The 19,595-nt window shown below is 38.6% G+C and overlaps 2 protein-coding genes across 3 annotated transcripts in view; one reads left to right on the top strand and one right to left on the bottom strand.

Annotated features, from left to right (window-relative positions):
• Positions 1–82: 82 nt before the first annotated feature.
• On the bottom strand, positions 83–11,522 carry dohh (deoxyhypusine hydroxylase/monooxygenase). 2 transcript variants are annotated; one of them, XM_032557552.1, is made up of 6 exons: positions 11,440–11,522; positions 10,123–10,229; positions 9,507–9,674; positions 4,792–4,868; positions 2,961–3,216; positions 83–1,558 (listed from the first exon to the last, which is right to left on the bottom strand). In XM_032557552.1, exons 2-6 carry the CDS (start codon positions 10,226–10,228, stop codon positions 1,248–1,250), a joined length of 918 nt encoding a protein of 305 aa, XP_032413443.1. In that variant the 5' UTR covers position 10,229; positions 11,440–11,522; the 3' UTR covers positions 83–1,247. The 2 variants fall into 2 exon arrangements, with proteins under 2 accessions (XP_032413443.1, XP_032413442.1); XM_032557551.1 differs by having other exon boundaries at positions 10,123–10,240; positions 11,440–11,514.
• Positions 11,523–12,830: 1,308 nt separating this feature from the next.
• cherp (calcium homeostasis endoplasmic reticulum protein) overlaps positions 12,831–19,595 on the top strand; it is a 30,564-nt gene continuing 23,799 nt past the window's right edge. Inside the window, exons 1-3 of the mRNA XM_032557540.1 lie at positions 12,831–13,033; positions 14,323–14,496; positions 15,292–15,461. Of these exons, the coding sequence (XP_032413431.1) occupies positions 13,009–13,033; positions 14,323–14,496; positions 15,292–15,461 (369 nt within the window). The 5' untranslated portion in view covers positions 12,831–13,008. The remainder of the gene's footprint in view (positions 13,034–14,322; positions 14,497–15,291; positions 15,462–19,595) is intronic.

Raw genomic sequence — 19,595 nt, 5'->3', positions numbered from 1 at the left:
GTGCGGGAAAGAGATTTCTGAGTGGGACAGATTACCAGCCGGACTGCTGACAATATTTTTGCATTAAAAATGAAATGAAAAACACCATGATTAAATTTTAATGTGCTTGTTATTTAACAAACAAAAATAAATTTCAACAGCCAACAGAGACCTGAAAACCATAACCCTGCCATCGATACTTATGGCTACTGATGGCTGGCTGGCTTTTGGACGAAATAACAACAGACTATTCTCGCAATTATTTTTCGACCCGAGTAAAAATGATCTGTTGTTGACACAGCGATCAAAACATGATTGCACCACGATACTTATGGATAGCACATCACTATCCATGAGCCATCTATTCTTTATATATGTGTACGCCCACAGTGGTCAGGATATTTGACAAGCAGTTTATATATTTATTCAATACTTCTAATAGCCACAAAGTCAAGAAAGTCCCATACAGAGGAAGGGATACTCTGGCTATCTTCCTGTCCATCATTTTTGAATGAAAGCATGTAAAGACCAGTGATGTGGGATGAAGTTCATGAGGTTACAAAAAATACACATAAATACAACAGACCTAGTCAATCTAAAGTGCTATCTGCTTCCCATCAGCCCATGGAGTAGAGCAGAATTTCCCAACCCTGATCCTCAAGGCACACTGACCTGCATGTTTTACATGTTCCTCTGCTTCAACACACCTCATTCAGATGACTGCAATTCAACAAAACCCTGTTAATCAGCCATCAATTGAAACCATGTGTGCTGAAGCAGGGGAATGCCTAAAACTTGCAGGGTAGTGTGCCTTGAGGATCAGTGTTGAAAAACACTGCAGTAGAGCACTAAAAATCAATTAGCCAAAGTGTATTTCATTTTATTTATTTATTTTTTACTTTTTGTATATTTTCAGAGTGTAATCAGGGTTCCAACATATCTTTTCCAGACTAAAGTTTTCAGAATGAGTAGCCTGTTACATTCACTGTAACAATAGAATAGTGAAGCCCAATATGTATTTATGGAACTTGCAAAAACCAGACAGTAGGAAACAAGGAAGAAAATGAAAGAAAAGAAGGAAGAAAAGGACTCAAGAAAGTAAGAAAGGAAGTAATGGTATTATGATTATAAACATTTAAGAAATAAATATGTTCCACACTTTTCTGTACCTGAAAAAGTATGAAGGATAACATTCCTCATGTATCCTGCCTGAATTGGAACCCTGTCTAATGCATCAAGGTCCTAGTCATGTGAGGTACAGGGTGGTATTAGCTCTGCAGATTGACCAGTCCGTCTGCATACTGGAACTTATCACTGTTTTCATATTCCAGCATGTCCAGGGCAACCTCACAACTTTCCTTGACAACACGTTCTTGGTCTCTAAGGTAACTATGCAGCACAGCCAGACACTCCTCTTTCCCAATAGACCCAAGAGCCTCTGCTGCCTCATGTCGGACCATTGGGTTCTCCTTAGAACGTTCCAGAGCTTCCCGCAGTGCTGGTATGGCTGCTGGGTGTTGCATCTGGCCCAGAACATACCCGATCTCATGACGGAATAAAGCACTGGAGCACTGCAGCCCTAGAGAGAAAGATATTACAAGTCTATTACTGGGATGAACCATTTGGTGTGTCATCATATGCACTTCTAGGTAGGCCACCTGCATTTTTCTCTTTCTATTAATGACACTGGATGAAAAAAGGCTCAACTCTGGTTGGATATGCCCATCTTCTCTATCTAAATCTAATGTTTATTGAACATAGTTTTCATTTCCACTTTGGTTTTATTTATGTGTTTAGTTTGTTATTATTAATTTTGATAACAGAGAGTGAGAGTCCATTTTATTTTTGTTTTGTTTGTTTACCAGTTCCAGTGTTAAGTGTTCTTTTGAAAATAAACTGTATTTATTTTTGGCAGGATGTGCTTGCATTATTATATCATTACCATTACATCAGTTTAAAATGGTATTCAAACAATATTATCATTTATCACAAAAATTTTTTTACACAATCGTTCAGCAAAATTTGTTATTGTGACAGGCCAATGCACGTCTAGGGTGTATTCACAGCTGAAACATTTGGTCCGCTTTAAATGGACCAGAGTTTGTTTCCCACGTTGATCTGGACCTTTTGTAAAGGTGTGAATACACTCATGCAAATCCTGGTGCAGACCAAAGAACCAAGCCGAGTCCTACTTTTTGAGGGGTTGAATTATGAATATGATTGTGACTGGACACATGTCTCTGTAGCCCCTTATCCTGATTAAGTATTGTTTTCCAGTTGTTAAAACCGGTTAAGGTAAAAACATCCGTCTCATTAGCAGTGCTATATTTCCGACAGAGAAAACAAAAGCATGCATTTCGCTTAACAAGAGTATTCTAGCTATGCTTGTGTCCTGTACCAGGAAGGACTGAACATCATAACACTGGCTAAGTGTTATGATGTTCATTCGGTACATCTTAGTGATGTACCGAATGCACACTTTGGGTAGCTACCCAGTATTGGCCAAGATGGTTCACTGTCAAATCACCAAGTAGACCAAGCTTAGCAGGTTGTATTGAGAGAACAGCACTTGTGGGAGAAATGGCTGATAATAAGGGTGTATCTTTAATCTCGTCTGATTCAGCATGCAACACACATTTGCCAAAGCTGATCCAAAGTTATAAATATTCCATTGGGAAACCAGTGTTTAAAGAGCTGCTCTTGACATTCAAAATGGCACTGCATTTGCAGCATAAATGCAGCAAGTAGGATTCATGTTTGTTTTTCCCAGGTCTGTGCTCTTTCCCTCGATTATGTTTTTATTATTTGTTTTGCTAACAAATTATAGTCTGCTAGCAAAGCAGCACAATGTGAAAGCAAACCACACCAAATAAAAAGAAACTAACATCAGTTTTTGGTCCTGACCAAACAAGCAGACCAAATGACTTTCCTGGTGTGAATACACCCCTTGATTTATTTGCAGACTTCCGTGACCGACCTACCATCACCCAGGGCAACCACAGCCTCCTCTGTGCCCAGGTTCCGTAGTGCAAACATAGCCCGGTAGCGTTCGAACAGCGGCAGACTTTCATCTAGCAGCACAGAGCGTAGCTCTGGTACGCTCCTTCTGGATGCTGGAGGAGCTGGGTCTATTGAGCAGTAGGGGTTCTTATCGGTACTGCCATCCTCCAGCTGTGTCTCTCCGCCACTAAGAAGCCACTCCAGTCGACAAACTGCCAACTGACACGTCTCTGCTACCTGAAAATCAGAGGGAAAATACGAACAAATAAGTTTTGCCATTAGGCTTCTATGGACACTGAAAGAAGGGTATCTGCAGGTTTCAGCAAGTCAAATGTAAGACTTTTAATTCATTTAATTAATTTAAATACATTTTTAATGTTGCTTTGAATTAAATTTAAGACCAAAGCATAGTTTTGGTCTTAAATTTGGTCTTATTACAATCGAGCATAGCAAAACCTTCATACTTCCACCTTAAAAGTTTTTTTTTTTGACAGAATGTTTTTAGACTCGTATAGGTTGGCAAAAGAAGTGAGCCAGTGGTAAAAATTAATGTCATCAACCCAACTGGTCATAAATTTGCACTTATACATGATAGACACCGAAAAGCTAGCTAAGTAGTTAGCAAGAATCTAGTAGTAGCTCGTTACCAGTTGTCTCAAACGCCTTGAGTAACAGAACACAATGAAAATGTTGCAGGTGACTCAAACTTTTATGTGGCAGAACAGTCCCGTGAGAGAGAGAAAAAAAAACTACACATACAAGATTAAATAGTGCTGCCATGAGAAAATTTAAGGCTGGAGATTAATATATTTAAAGCTACCCTATGTAACTTTTAAAAAGAATATGTTTTTACATATTTGTTAAAACTGTCACCATGTCCTGACGGTATGGTATGAGACAGATAATCTGTCAAAGATCGATGTTGTCCACCTCCATCCTGAGCTGCTATTGCTAGTGCTAATGGTAGAAAAACAACTTACCGTTTCAGGAAAACTGTTTATTCGCCGTCATTGATGGCCATGCTAACTCCACAACATTCTCTAATACAGTGTTTCTCAATTCTAGTCCTCACGCCCCCTCCGCCCTGCATGTTTTAGGTGGTTCTCTTCTGTCACACACCTGGATTGAATCTGTGGATGATTAACAGGCTTCTGTAGCCCTTGATGGCTGCAGAAGAGGTCATGCAATCATTTGAATCAACTGTACTGGAATAGAGGCACATCTAAAACATGCAGAGCAGGAGGGCCTGAGGACTGGAATTGAGAGGCACTGCTAGCTGCATTACAGCAGAGAGCAAGTGAGGAAGGGGGAGAAGGATGAGCAACCACATGAGATTGTGCTCAACAGTGCTAAAACCTGCCTCCTGACTCTGACTGGTTGTTTCTAGTTAGAACTGGAAGAAGGCAGGAGCTCAGTTTTTTAGATATCTATTTCATACCATATTGTCATAAGATTGTGACAGTTTCAACAAATATGTAAAAATATATATTTTTTTATAAATATTACATAGTGCAGCTTTAAGACCAAATTATTCTTTTAAGTAAATAGGATATTTTAAGGCCTTCATTTTAGGTACATGGATTTAAGACTATTTAAAGATGCCTGGACCTTCTGGAAAGGTTGTAAAACTACCACTGATCCAGTTTGAAACATCTAAATAAGTTAAATATTAAGAATTGTGAAAGCATTTTTAAAAAACTTTTTGCTACATTCCTGATTTACTCAATATGATCATTTAGTATCACTAAATATGAAAAGCTCAGGATTGTAAGCACTTAGTTATCCAAGAGTCTGTTGTGTTTGTGTTCCTACCTCTATGACAGGATCCTGACTGTACTCTTTCAGCAATTCCACAACCACTGAATCACCAATTGCTCCAAGGGCCTCCCCTACAAGCAGACAGTGAATCATAACACACTCATTGCTTCTACCCCTTTCATGTGAATCCATCTCCTGTACTACTCTTCTCTGCTTCCTCTCAGGTAGCATGATAGTCAGGTGTGGAAAATTCCATTAAACAAGTACTTCTCAAACAGTGGGGGTGTGTAGCGAGGTGTGTGGGGGGAAAGAGAGGGCATTAGAAGCAGGAGGACTTCATGACTGTTAATTCATGCTTGACTGATAAACAACCCTCAGGTCACTAGGTGGCAGCAGTGTTCAAATTAATGAACAGGCTTCCTGTTCAAGCTGTGTAGGTAGCCTACACAGACAAACTCATGAAGTGTCTAATGGCCAGGTCCCAATACTTGGGCTGCACCTTTCGCCCCTCTATGAAGTGTGGATTCAATCAAAGTGCACATAAGGGTTTGAGTGTGCAGCTTACAAGCGTGCAGAAATGTGAGAATTGGGACAGAACGCTTCTGCCCTTACAAAATAATCCCATGAAATTCACATGTGATCACATGCGGTTTCCATTTTCCATATGTGATAAAGTATTTTGTTCATGTGATCCATGGTATACTCAACATGGAATCTCATGTGATCACATATTTCTCACATGTGCCTTAGTTTATGTGCCTCTGGCATAACTTAAATAAATTTTAAGTTATGCCAGAGGCATAAACTTCAACTTTAAGACAAAGCAACACTTACAGTATATTTATGGTTGAGCGCTTTCTTTCTCTTTTTTTATGGATAAAGTGGACTTGAAGAGTTTGCTTTTTTTCCCCGAACAAAAGGTAAGAAATGTTTTACTTGATTTGAATCTCGAAGTGTATCAAAAATGTTTATGTTAGGGGATAGGGTTAAGGTTGGGGGGCTAAGGGGTAGGGTACATACGCACACTTTGCAAAGTTAATTTTTATACTTGCCAACTTGTGTGTAAAATATGGCGCCGCACATTTTTTTTGTGCACGCGCACGCTTTATGCATGAGGCCCGTGGTCTTTAATGCACTTCCCCTCTAACAGCAGTTTCTCATCAGCTCTCTCTCATTAGAAAACAGTATGAAAACGTTAGCTACGCTAACAATCAGTGGTTACTTTGGGCCAATTTAGCTACATAGGAAATATTTCTCGGTTGTTTAGAAGCTAGTTTCTGGCTGCAAAGTCAAGTAATTCTGCTCTTTCATCCTTGCGTGTGGAAAGTAATGCCAATGAATCCAGTTTGTATTGTAAAACTGTTGAAACAAGTCCACACAGCACAGGACTTGGGGAACTCCGATCGCTCTACGTCCACATACAAAATGGCGGTGACATAACGTAGGACTCAGCGCTCAATGAGGCGTCTACCTATTCATGTCTATGAGCAGGAATGCTTCCATTGCACTGTGCAACCAGCAGCGGTAAATAGAGGTAAGTACACTATTAATTTGCCACAAAAAGTAGTCCTTATAGCTTCATCTATCAACTTAGTTGATACAAAATTAGGCTTCTAAATATGCTCCGGAGTTTTCGGAGCAGCGTAGCTCCGCTAACGGGGCCAGGCGACTCCAGGCTCAGCGGGCGGGTGGAGTGTGTCTTCCTCGCTAACCGCGGCCTAATTTCAGCAAGTCACCTTTTCGTATTCCGCTGCTTGTTGTCCGTTCATAGCGGCTCAAAGTGTGATATGAAGAGTTTAATGTGTTTGTAGGCTATATGTACTGTTTGATATGTGTATCAAAATATAATATTCTTTCTAGAGAGTTCGATACATCTGAAGATATTATCTTCTGAACTTTGCCACAGTGTTTTCTTCCAGTTCCAGTTGCTAATGTTGCCTTCCTCATGGATTTTTTTAGTTTGTAAATTCATATTATTTTTGTGTATATGAAATATATTCTTCCCTTTGATTGGCTTCTTACGTGCAGAGTAAGAAGCACGTAAGAATTATTAAATTATTTTTAATAATTCTTACATTATTATTTTTATTGTTTCATACAGTCGACTCTTAGGAGGAGAGGCCACAACTCCAGGTTTGGATGCAACTTCCCAGAATCTCCCAGTGATCCTCTTCCTCCTCCTGACATCGTCTTCTTCTCTGTCTCCTCATATTTTCTATACTTAAATTAGAGGAATATTTTTTTCATGATTCCCCAAACATGGGCTGAATATCTGCTTGTATGTTATTGCAATAAATACATTTTTATGAAAACATTTTGTCTCCGTTTATTTTGGAAGATTTGAGTTTAAAGCTCTGGCCACATATAAGTTGATACAAATTAAATATGAAATAATTATTTTAATGTTTCTTGCTTATAAATCCAGAGCTAAGAAATAATGGAAAGAATCAACTCAAAAGTTGTTCATTATGTTTAGTCAGGTGAGTCTAATAAGTTACAAGTAAAAAGTCTCATGAAGGGGACAAAGGTTTTTATTTTGTATTGGACAGTCATGCTTCACTTATAAAAATGTGAAAAAATATTATTGGGTTGTAAACTACAGAAGAGGATAACGGGTCCATAAAATTTTTCTAACACCAACTGTTGTGCAAGATTATTTTTTTTAGATTAAAGTCCGAATTCTGAGATTAAAGTCAGAATGATGACCTTGTTTCTTTCCCAAAACCTCTTCCGTAGGCAAACATTTATTTAGTTAAGTTTTAATAATCTAATTGGCACATTATTTCAAACATTACCTAAGTGGTAGAAATGGCTACCTTTTTATTGTATATTTTGGATAATCAACCTTTTCTGAATGCTTGTTCATAATATAGCGGATTATAATTGGTTATGCCAATGCTATTCAGAAAGGAAAAACTTAAAGAACTATGGGGTTTGAATGACTGGCAGAATGTTCTAGTTGCGGTTTGAGCGTCTTTTTAAACCAGAGAAGATTAAAGGTTCATAAAAATTGGGCGGACTAGCCCTTTAGCCATTTACTGAAATGGAAGCTGCATTTAGAAGACATTAGCTTCAAAACAAAACAAAGTCAGAGTATAAGGCTTTCTGTGTGAAGGTATCATGATCAAATTAATTGCATGCTGCTATGGACGAGTGTACAAAAACAAAGTGTGCGGGGCAGAGAGAACTTCCGGGTCAGACAGCTTGTCAAAAATGAAATAATGACAATCAAGCGCTCGTTATCTGTTTTTTCCATTTTCGTTTTGTGCATTAAATGGGAAATCGGATAACGTTTTTGGTTTGATAAACAAAAAACGAGTCTATTTTCGTTTTCTCATTTTTCATTTCAAACAAAAAAACGAACTGCCTGAAAATACACGGACCGTCTTTAATTAGAGATGGATTCACTGCACAGCAGGGATGAATATCAGCTGCTGAATCACTCATAAGCTAGAACTCCTAGGCTGTAAAACATGAAAAACAAAACTATATATATTTTATGTGAATATAAATATGTATAGCCTAAAATAAATTAATCGGTTTTAATTCTTATTTAATCATATTCATTTATCTAAGTTATATTTGTATTATTTTGTGTTTGTATACTTCTATAAATATGTACTGATATTAGTAAATAAACATACTGTATATAAAAATATATAAATATTGAGTGGCTGTGTGCTTATAAAATACTCATCATACGTCAATCAGAATATTCTATTCTTATTCTATTCTGTTTACCCCACTAAGAATATTTAAATATGCTCAACCATATATCAATCCAACTCAAAAATACTTTAAAAATAAATGTCCTTGTACATGTAGCTATAAAAGCTACAGTGAACCATCGCTATAACGCGGCTCACCTTTCGTGGCCTCGCTGCTTCGCAGAGTTTTTTGTGCAGTTTTTTTTTCACAGTGCATTGTGTTCTGCATCCTGATTGGCTAAACAGTCTCCGCATTTCTTCTCTACCTGTGTGACAATAATGTTACGGTATTTAAATATACAGCTTGGCAAATTTTGGCAAATATTTTTGCCCAGAAGAAAAAAGAGCAACAGCAACTACCAATAACTATGTTCTTCTCTCAAAAAAACACACCTGCACCACAGGCTTCAGAAGAAAAAGACACTAGAGAGCGGAGTCAGGCCGCAGCGTCACAGTCAGAGGAACAGTGAAATACGCAAGTCACAATTTCTCCTACTGTACTTCGTATTGATGATTACAATGATTACTTTACTGTAGTTATTTGTAAGAAAGCGTTCTATTTGTTAAAAAAATGCTTAGGCCTAAAAACAGGTTTTGTTCTTTGGTTTCAATGTAGAGTATTTAATTATGCTGTATAATCATTGTAAAAAAATAAAGGTAACTACTTCATGGATTTCGCCTATCCAGGGTTTTTTTGGAACACAACCCTCGCGAAAAACGAGGGGCATCACTGTACAGCAAAAAAGTGTGAAAATCTGTTTAGTATTTAGTGATAATAAACAGATTTAGATGCACTGACACTTCATTGCACCTGCCAAACATATAACGCTGAGTGGAGCGGGCGACCACTCCAAGATGGCGGCCCTATGTCTCGTCAGCGACAATAGGCAAGAGCGGTCAATGAGGCGTCTGGTGTAAACCAAACTGAACTGTCCTCTCTGGTGGTCTACTTGTATCTTGTCAGTGAGTGTATTTAGTACCAGCTGATTATTAATAAATGGTTGACAAACTCTATGCCACGTATTTGACATAAAGTTGTTTCATCTCCATACCAGGTCTTACCTGCTTCGTGCCTGACCATTGGCTCCTGCTTGGTATCTTTGAGAACAGCTGTCAGGACGGGGATGGCCCGTCTGTCCTGCATTTGGCCCAGGCAGTAGGCCAACTCGTGCTTCAGTAAGGCCGAATCATCAGTGAAAGCCTTGCTGATCCACTCTATGGCTTCAGCGCCTGTCAGAAGATGTTCAAGTAAATCCAGATGTTCCACACATTTTAAACCTGAAAATTTGTCAGAACCAGCTGATTGGACTGGCAAATATACAGCTGAAAAAAGTCTTGTCCCACACAGAACAGTTATTATCATTAGTAATGCTAATGTTTAAAGTCTAAATGTTTCTGGCACATTATACTGAACACTACCGAACAACAGCTAATCAAAACATAACATTGTAACAATTTTCCATAGCCCAGTAGGGTCAACAGAATCCAAAACCAACAACAAAAACTGAGTTAGCAAATTTTTCATAACCTCCATTATGTTTTTTTCATTTTGTTGGCCCTTCTGGACCACAGTACATTTTGGAATTGGGATCCTACGCCATAAAATAACATGTTTTAGTATTTTTGATACTAAAACAACTTTAATTTTAATATTTAAAGTAGTTTCTTGCAGATTTACCTCCCAGATTCCTCAAGGTGAAGAGTGCTCTGAAGCGCTGCATCAGGTCCAGATCTGGGTTGACCAGAACCTGTCCTATAGTGGTCAACTGCTCCACAGTGGCCATCCTGTAGCAGAACTGCATATCAACACAACTGGGAAACATGGTATCAGCTGTCCCAATACTAAGGTATTGGGACAGCTAATACAGTGTGTGGGGACGGTGTGTGGCCAGAAATTCAGGAAGATTTGATGACGAGGCTTAGGAAGCTGTTTAAACTAAGGTTAAAAGATCCCTATATCTATTGTGCACTCCTCTTTACTGTTAACACTGAGCTAGTTTGAAGACATAACTGCCCCGGTAATTATTACATGAGTTTTTCATTCGTGAAAAGGAGGTGGTACGTACCTTCACTATGACAGGTGTGTTAGCCAGAATGTAAAAGATACTTAATAAGAGACAAACACACGTGATTGATAATTTGCTCACATGAGAAACATGCATAGTGTTGGAAATATTAGTTTAATTATGCTAGTTTTAATGATGTTTATCTGCATGGTCTCTGGGGTGCAAACAGCAACACGTCATTACGGGTTGTTTGAGACCACTTCTAAACTGTACGTTAGAACGCATCAGACAATAAAGAACCCGCCTTGATATAAAAGTAATTGAGCTAAAAGAGCTAATCAGATCACTGGGGCGGAACTGTCTTAACACAGTGGTCTCCGAATGTACAAACATACGCGTCTTCGTATGTTTGTATTTTTCTAAGGTAATTAATTTCTTCTTTGTGGCTTTGGTTTCTGATGATTATGTTGAGTTGTTGGTGTGATTTTATGCGATTGAATAAATTCTGGTTGATTGCGAAGTTGAACAGTGACTGTTGTCTTTGTGGTTTCACTTTTACACACGACATTAACGGACCTAGGGAGACGAGATAACAACGAACAACAGGTAGAAAATATCTCGTTTCCCAACAATAGTTAAATTTATTTAACACAGTTTTGAGAAAATTAACATTTACCCATTACAGTTCATGACCTGCAGGGGGTGTGCGCGAGCAGGAACAAGCTAAAATAACGTCGTTGGAAAGATTTAAATGCTTCATAAAGATTTATCTCATCATCACTAGTTTGTTGAACAATTTCATAACACAGTCCAAGCAGAAACTAACACGTAATTCTATAGTTTATTCGAAATTCAACTGACAGACAGCCTGAACTAGAGCCACGTGTTCGCTAACACAGACCAATTCTCTGCTCTCACGATCACAGAACCACACACAACCTCTGACCTACTGAACAAAGAAGCACAACATTTGACATAAACATACCAACCTCTGAATCTGAGTCCAGAAGCCGAAATACTGCTGAGGATTCTTCTTCTCTGACGCGTTTTACAAAACTGAACATGAAGGAAGTACCGCCACCAAGTGGCCCGGAGGATGTATCTGTTTTTCAAGAGTTTGCATTTGCTACAGATATTTATCACACCAATCCGTGCTCAACTAAGAACAATTAAGAAGAGAATAAATAAATTAATGTATTAATAAATTAATTAAACAGATTATAAAACATAAATGCAAGTTATAAAGTTAAAATTACTTTTCATTTTTATGTGTTAAAATGTGAAGAGATTATCTCCAGATGCAGTTGTAGGTCCTTCAGAGAGATCAAAAAGTGGTTAATGATGCATAATTTTACTTTTGTAATCATAAAACTTTGTAAGAAACAAAATCAGACTGATGATCGGAAATACATCTTTGACATCCGCTTTGTGATCGCCCTCCACCCAAAAAAAAAAAAAACTTGGAGAAAAGTTATAATGAGAGACCACACTAACTTGTTAGAGGGAGTTGGAAAGATTAGTGGGTAATTTTGGAAACGTATTACAGAGAACAAATTATAGGCCAGCTACACGTGAAAAGACAAGTGAAATAGTTACAGATAGAAGTTGAGTTTCTTCTCTAAATTGTATTTTTAAAAGCTTTTTAGACAGAACTGTGCACTGAACCTCATTTACATATACAAAAAAAAAAAAGAACAAGTAGGACAATTGAGAATCCAAATGGTTAAATTCTTCAAAAGGGGGACAACATACCATCCGGGTTCAATAATTGATTTACCAATATATTATCAAACTAATTTCCCAGAAAACAGAGATTACTCTTTAGATTACAAAATGTCCCTGTTATTCCATATTTTTGAAGACTGTCATGTCTGTATCAGAGATTCCATGACAAAAAAGTCTGGCAGTGAAATGCAGACATGTTCATAGGGATTTTATCAATATCAATATTACAAACAAGAATGTTTGCCACCCAACATTTTGGACCGAACAGGTTTATTATTCCACAGAGGTATGATTTCTGATCAACTGGCTTAACGAATGTATCTTGTATGGATTATTTAAAGTATGGGACTCTAAACCATTTAACCCATATCGGTTCAGAAGAAGAGTTTCTGTTGTACAACGCACTCTTTTTTTTTGCGACACTAAATGTGTCCAGAGTCTATGAGGCGAGGTTGTACGGTTTATTTATGAGCTAGGTCTAGAGAGCTAATCCAGTGACAGCAGGACGAGAGACACTTTTGCCTTGGTTACCTACATTAATTTTCCTAGAGAGGTTCTTCTTTATTGTATTCATTTGTTTGTTTGTTTAATTATTTATTTAAAAGGGTTTCTGTCAGCAGGTGGCAGTATCGAAAGTGATCGCTGGGGTATGTGGACTAGCAACTCCTCCCTTCTTCGCGCTGCTTCTGTGAAGTCCTTCCGGTGGACAACAACGGAATTGTATTTTCACTCATTATTTTTGTGAGGATTGTTGGATGAAAAATAGAATATTTCAGCTATAATAGCCGCTTTATACCCTGAACTACAGCGTTTGACTGTGACACAGAACCAACATGGACGTCCCGAACCCCCCTGAAGGTGAGCAGAGCTCTGCTGCAGCGCAGCTAATAGCCACGACGTTAGCCGCTCCAGCTAACTCGGTGAATAAAGGTGCGGAGCCAGCGGCACATTCTTTGCTGTAAATGTTGAGTTATTATGTGTAACGGGGGCATTTAGCTATTGCTGCCTCATATTTCAGGACATTTAAAACAACAGTCGACTAAAGCGCTGCACATGTAAAATTCATCAGTAGCGTGAACAGTGGAAATAAACAAATAAAAATTGAAATGAAAGTAGAACAAACAAGAACCAAGAAAACTAAGTTTTTTTTAAAACTAAGTTTTAACTGATGTGACCATCAGTTAAAAGTCAAATTTAAACGATGACGTCTTAATAGGCTTCCGGGATCAGGCAAAGGGCCATTCCACTTTATTTTTCACCGTTTAGTTAATCGTTGATTTATATTTAAAAAATTATTAATACGTGTGTGTGCTTATTTTTTTACTTTTGCATCTGGGCCACATCAGAACTGGTTCAGCTCAGAAAGTACAGATTGGTGTTTGTTTTTCTTTACATGATAATCTATAATGCTCCTCTTTTTTTGTCACTTGTTCTCTAACCTCCTTACTGTCTGAGCACAGTCTCTGTCAAGATTAGTGTTTTGTTTTCCCCTTGTTGCAGGAATTACACATATCATTAATGAAATACTAAAAACTTCTTCTAGATCTTCTCAGCTAACATCTGTGTGTTGACAGGACCCAGTGGCCTTGTAAGCAGCTTTCTGTAGATGGAATATGCTAAATATTCTCCATTGCTTTACACTGAATTGTTGCTTGAATAATTCTCAGAATGCTATTTAAAAAGTTGCAGCAACAAATACTGGTACATTTCCACTGATTTAGTCAACTTTTCTTGCTAACTGTAACCTGAATGAAATAATATATTTCAGGTTTACTGTGTATAATTAAACATAATGAGTTTCACTCAATTAAGAAAATGAAAAATGCTCTTTAAAGCTCACCTTGGTGTGTCCTTAGGACACACCTTGGTCCTTGGGATGTCAAAGTTAAAGTAGAATGTAGATTCATTTAGTAAAAACATTCAAACTAAAACAGATTAAAGATTGCCAAGGTTGTGAAAAATTAGGCAGAATGGTCCTTCAACCATTTCTTGACTGGAAGCTGCAATCCGTAGCCAACTTCAACTTCGTGTCTAACCAGCTGTTTCTAAAAGTCTAGAAAATGTTAAAGAATGTTTGAAGTTACATACATTTTTATTCTTTTTTGTTTGCAAATTCATCTGATTCTCCTCATCCTTTCCTTTTTCAGATCAAGAGCTGAGGAATGTGATTGACAAACTGGCCCAGTTTGTGGCTCGGAATGGACCCGAGTTTGAAAAGATGACCATGGAGAAGCAGAAGGACAACCCAAAATTCTCCTTCCTGTTTGGGGGAGAATATTTCAGCTACTATAAATGCAAGCTTGCTATGGAGCAACAGCAACGTATGTAGTTAAATACACAAAGCAGTTAATGTAGCGCCACGTAGTGGCACCATTCAGTTCTGACTTTTGCAGTGACATTGTGAAAGCGACAGATAAATCACTGATGTCCCTAAATTAGCATTTCATTATTGCCAGGATCAATGCATCCCAGAGGAGCTGACTGTAAATAGAAGAGTCTAACAGTGATCATTTTTGTCTGTGGGAGAGTGGGCAAGAATAGGAGACTTCTTACAGCACAGGAATTAGTAGTGCCAGTTGGCTGGTTAATGAAGTAAAATGATTGAGTTGAACTCAAAATGGTAGATGGTCTCTAGTCAGACTCAAAGTATCCATGTTTGCGTTTGCTACTTTATTCATGTTGTTGACATGCTTGTTAAATTTTAAATGAGAATCTGGCGTGAAGCCAAGTTATTTTACCTCCTTAACAAGTGCCACTTCAGCCAAAGATTTTAATGGTTAATGTAAATAACACTTCTCCCATTGAACCGATTAAAAGTTGGCAAAACTCTGAATGAGGGGATTTCTGCTCTTGTCCTTTTTTTCCATTTCCGTTTTGTGCACTAAATGGGAAATCGGACAACAAGCCAAGCTGAGCCGTTATCCGATTTCCAATTTTGGTTTAATAAACGAAAAACGAGTCTATTTTTGTTTTTTCATTTTTCATTTCAAACGAGAAAACTAACTGTCTGAAAATACATGGACCGTGGATCATTGCAGTTGTAGCATTTCAGTAGTGTTTCAAAGAGTTTATTGTTTTCTGGAGCCTTATAGGTGAATGTTGTTTTGTTTTTGTAGATCTTTTCAACCCTGGAAACAAAGATGTGGTTGACATTCCCCCTCCATCAATGCAGCTGGTTCCTCCACCTCCAATTGCTCTGTCAGCTGCACCCTCGATAGATGAGCTCATTCAACAGAGCCAGTGGAACCTCCAGCAACAAGAGCAGCACCTGCACACTCTCAGACAGGTAATAGAATAAAGAGGAAACAATAATTTAAGACTATCTACATCACCATTCCCAAAGGCAAAAGGTCACCAAAGATCAGCGGGGGCAAAAATGTTAATATGGAGCTACTACGTACTACTTGTCACAATAGCAAATTTTGCTCAACGATTAATTGTCTCAAAAATTATTGCGATAAACGATCATATTGTTTGAAGACCTTTTTACACTGATTTAATGGAAATGACGTAATAATGCATGCAATTTCTTGCCAAAGATAGATACACTTTGTTTTCAAAAGAACACTTAACACTGGAGCTAATAAACAAAACAACCAAAAACAAAAATAAAATGGATTCTCAGTCTCCATTAACAAAAAACTCACTTGAAAAAAAAAACTAAACAACATAAAGCCAAAGTGGAAATAAATACTGCATTCAACCAAAAGAGTGCAGATTATGAAGTCTGTATATTATGTTGCTCTTCAGTAATAATTAGATTTAAATAGAGAAAATGGGCACATCGACTACCTGATGCAATAGTTCACACTACACGATTTTTTGCTGCTATTTTTCCCCCTACAACAATCTTAGAAAGTAGGCCTTTCTAAGATTGTGTGGTGTGGTAGATCCGCTCCGATCTAAATCAGGGGTTTTCCCCGACTGGGCGCTTTAAAGCAGTTTGTTGAATGTGACAGGCAGCCAATCAGAAAGCGTGGATTCCCTCCTGTTTTCTGAGGGGAAATTACAAAGGGGAATCCCAAACAGCTGACACAAGTCCAGCGGACATTGGATATATGTGGAAACAACATTAATGTTTATTCAACATGCAAAGAATATAGAAATGACAAGGGGAGGAGTTGGAGCGAAATTGCTACCGCAGATGATAAACCCGGTAATTTTTCATCTGTTCTTTGTTAACGTGATGTAAATAGGTTATAATGATTTTCATTCAGTCAGGACTGACACTAGCCACATGCATTGCAGGTAGATTGTAGTAAAGCATTGATTAATGCCTGGTTTTAAAATTAGTTCACTGGACTTGTAGCCATTATTTTGTGCCCATTGTTGGACACCCCACGGCAGGAACGAACCCGATCGAACAGTTATACCTAGGATTTCTGTCGGCTAATGTGTGATCTGTCAGGGTTTGAAAATGGGGCGACAATCGGCCGACAACTAACATCGTGTAGTGTGCGCTGGGCATTACACTAAGGAAATGAGGAAGCGGGGGTCAGTGGAGAGCACCGGAGTTGAGCCTTTTTTTCATTCAGTGTCATCAACAGAAAGAGAAAAAGGCCGGAAGAGACGATAATGCCGATAATTAAAATGACGTCGATAGTTTTAATTTATTGTACGATTAATTGATTTACTGTTTATCGCGACAGGCCTACTACATACTCTGAGTACACTTAAAGCTCACTTTCTTAATACCTGTTCAAGTTTTTTTATGAAATATTTTTAGACTTTTGTTTATGCCCAAGATGACCTGTTGTTTAAACCATGCATTAGGCTGAAGTAAAAAAAGTGGAATTGAAGTAATTTTGAATGTGGTACAGTTTTTGGTTTCTAACCTCAGATTGTTCTGAGCATTTCAGAAACTGTTGATCTACGGGGTTTCTTACACAGCCATCATTAGGGTTTGCAAAGACTGGTTCCTTTTGATTCAGCCAACATTTTGAAGCTGAAACTACAATTCCCACAGCTCAACAAAACTGACCAATGACGAACTGGACAAATGTTGGCTTGTCCCACAGGTCCTGATTTGAATTGCAACATTTAGATGGCAGGGTGAGAATTTGGAGTGAAAAACATCAAAATATTGATCCATCCCTTATTGTAGCAATGGTTGACTCTAATGGTAGTAGCTTGATTGCATGAGGAGTATTTTCTTGGCACACTATAGGCCTCATTTTGCCTCATTTCCACTGATGGGTATGCTGTTTCATGGTCTGGCATATTCAGGAGAATGTTTCCATCTCCAGTTGGACTCTCACTGGGCAAGTTACATTGCATACGTAACAACTGCAACTTGTTCAGATACTGAAGGATACTGAAGGAGGCGGAAAGTATTGCTATAACAACCAGTGGCTAAATGTCTAGAGGTCTGTTATTGAGCTACATCCCAATAACAGACCAAGCGTAGTTGAAGCACTGCCATGAATTCTGAAGAAGGGGTTGCATTAAGGGAATACTTCCTGTAACTGACAGTTATTTTTTAATCACAGAAAAATCTGAAGCCCATGCACAGACAGTTTCAACTTTACTCATATAGTACATTGTGTAGGCAACTAAATCAATCACTAAAAAAGTCATTTCAGAATATCATCTTACATGTACAATGAGCTATATGCATTTTGCTGACTAGGAGCTGACTGCGTGTGAAAGAGTAATGGAATAGCACATTCAAAACTGAAGTGATGCATTCAGGGCTGGATTTAGGAGGGTGTGGGCCTCTGGGTTTGAGCCAAGGTGTGGGCCCTACTTAATCATGGTTACAGAGTTGCACATCAACATGCACACACACACCCACACGCACACACGCACACACACCCCCACACACCCCCCCCACACACACACACACACACATACACCCCCACACGCAGACACACACACACATATTTCCTTCCCTTTAGGTGGTTGGAGCTTGGCTGTGACTTACTTGTGGAATCAATCCTATCCACCAACCTCATCTACCTACAACGTCACAAAAATCAGCCACTGTCCTCCATGAGAGGGCTAATGGACAGTCACCAGGTCATCTCCCCATGGAAGTGTTATATCAGTCAGCCCATGTTTGCCAACTTAGAGACTTTTTTCGCTATATTTTGCACGCACAAACGCACATACACAAATTCAGCAGGTCAGGTTTTTAAAGATCTGTGATTTGCCAGAAAATTGCAATTGGTGCACAGCTGTTTCTTTTTTTTAAATTGCGATCTGTGTGTTGAACAGTTGATTACTGTAATCAATGTAGAGACCATTACTACAAACAAAATGCATTTAGTAGTTATTAAAGAAGTACTTGAACGTCTTGAATGTGTCTAAACTTGACAATGTTCTCTATTCATTCTCTATGTACTGTATTTATTTATCCCTTAGATCTAACTTTTTCATCTGTCTCCCTCCCTCTTTCAATTTTTATCAAATGAATCTTTCTAATTATTAGGTTTATTTCCTTGCCAAGCTCAGATAGTCAGGGTGAGTATTTCCTTCTCACACAGCTAAACCTGGTCAAACCTTTTATTCGATGAAGACTGGATTTCAGTGCCCTGCGACAGACTGGCGACCTGTCCAGGGTGTACCCTGCCTCTCGCCCGAAACGTTAGCTGTAGATAGGCACCAGCACCCCTCCTGACCCCACTAGGGACAAGGCTGTACAGAAAATGGATGGGTGGATGGATGTACTTTATTTCAGCTGCGTGTCAGGGCAGGGCATGACGCACTTTAGCTATTTTGTACACTTTGGACTTTTGCCTGGTGCAGTAGGACAGTTCCTCCCGCTTCTGATAGCAGGAGGCTAAAGCTAGTTCCGCTTTTTTAACTTCGCATTGATAGAGCGAGCAGAGCAGTCGCTTTACTTTTCTGTGACTTTTGCTGTTTTCTTGCTCCTTCAATCATTCTGTTACGTTTTTCCAGTCATGAAATCCGTTTTAAAGTTTCACTGACTTTTAGCATCGTTGAAAATACAAAACACAGCTGCGTTGGATGGAGGATAAATCAGCCTGTTTGGATGTACTCACCACTTGGAGCTGGCTTTCAAGGCGCGATCTGGAGAAGAATCGTTTCTGATGTTTGTAAACTTGTCCCGATGCTTTAAAGTTAACATCCATATTTTGACAGCTCCCTACTTCTTGTCCAGCCCAGTAAGTCCACATGAACTCATCAGTTTTTATCCAAAGCGCAGGATCAGTACTGTCCAGTTTTCCGTGGTCATCGTTGTGACTAGTGAAGAAGACTGCGCTTTAACCGCTCTGACTCTGCAGGCACCAGATCAGATACAGCTGGCGGACCATAGAGCCGCTGTTAGCAAGGTTAACATTTTGAGAAGCGGAGAGGGACGATGGTTCTGTTCCATGTCCAATATGAGATTTTAGAAAACTCTGTTAGATCCGATATTTTCTAATCACCTCTTTGTCGCGCTCTTCTTTTTCTTTCA

Source organism: Xiphophorus hellerii, unplaced genomic scaffold (assembly GCF_003331165.1).
Source record: "Xiphophorus hellerii strain 12219 unplaced genomic scaffold, Xiphophorus_hellerii-4.1 PGA_scaffold_83__1_contigs__length_249999, whole genome shotgun sequence".
Classification (NCBI taxonomy): domain Eukaryota; kingdom Metazoa; phylum Chordata; class Actinopteri; order Cyprinodontiformes; family Poeciliidae; genus Xiphophorus; species Xiphophorus hellerii.
Note: the sequence above shows the minus strand (reverse complement) of the source record. Positions and strands in the feature narration are given on the sequence as shown.

Bases quoted from the DNA above. Each gene is read 5' to 3' on its own strand.
- dohh (XM_032557551.1), bottom strand. From the start codon at position 11,514: ATGTTCAGTTTTGTAAAACGCGTCAGAGAAGAAGAATCCTCAGCAGTA. The intron at 10,241-11,439 runs GTTGGTATGTTT...GTTGATATGCAG, and splicing joins TTCTGGACTCAGATTCAGAG to TTCTGCTACAGGATGGCCAC. The intron at 3,217-4,791 runs GTAGGAACACAA...TCTGATTTTCAG, and splicing joins GTCAGGATCCTGTCATAGAG to GTAGCAGAGACGTGTCAGTT.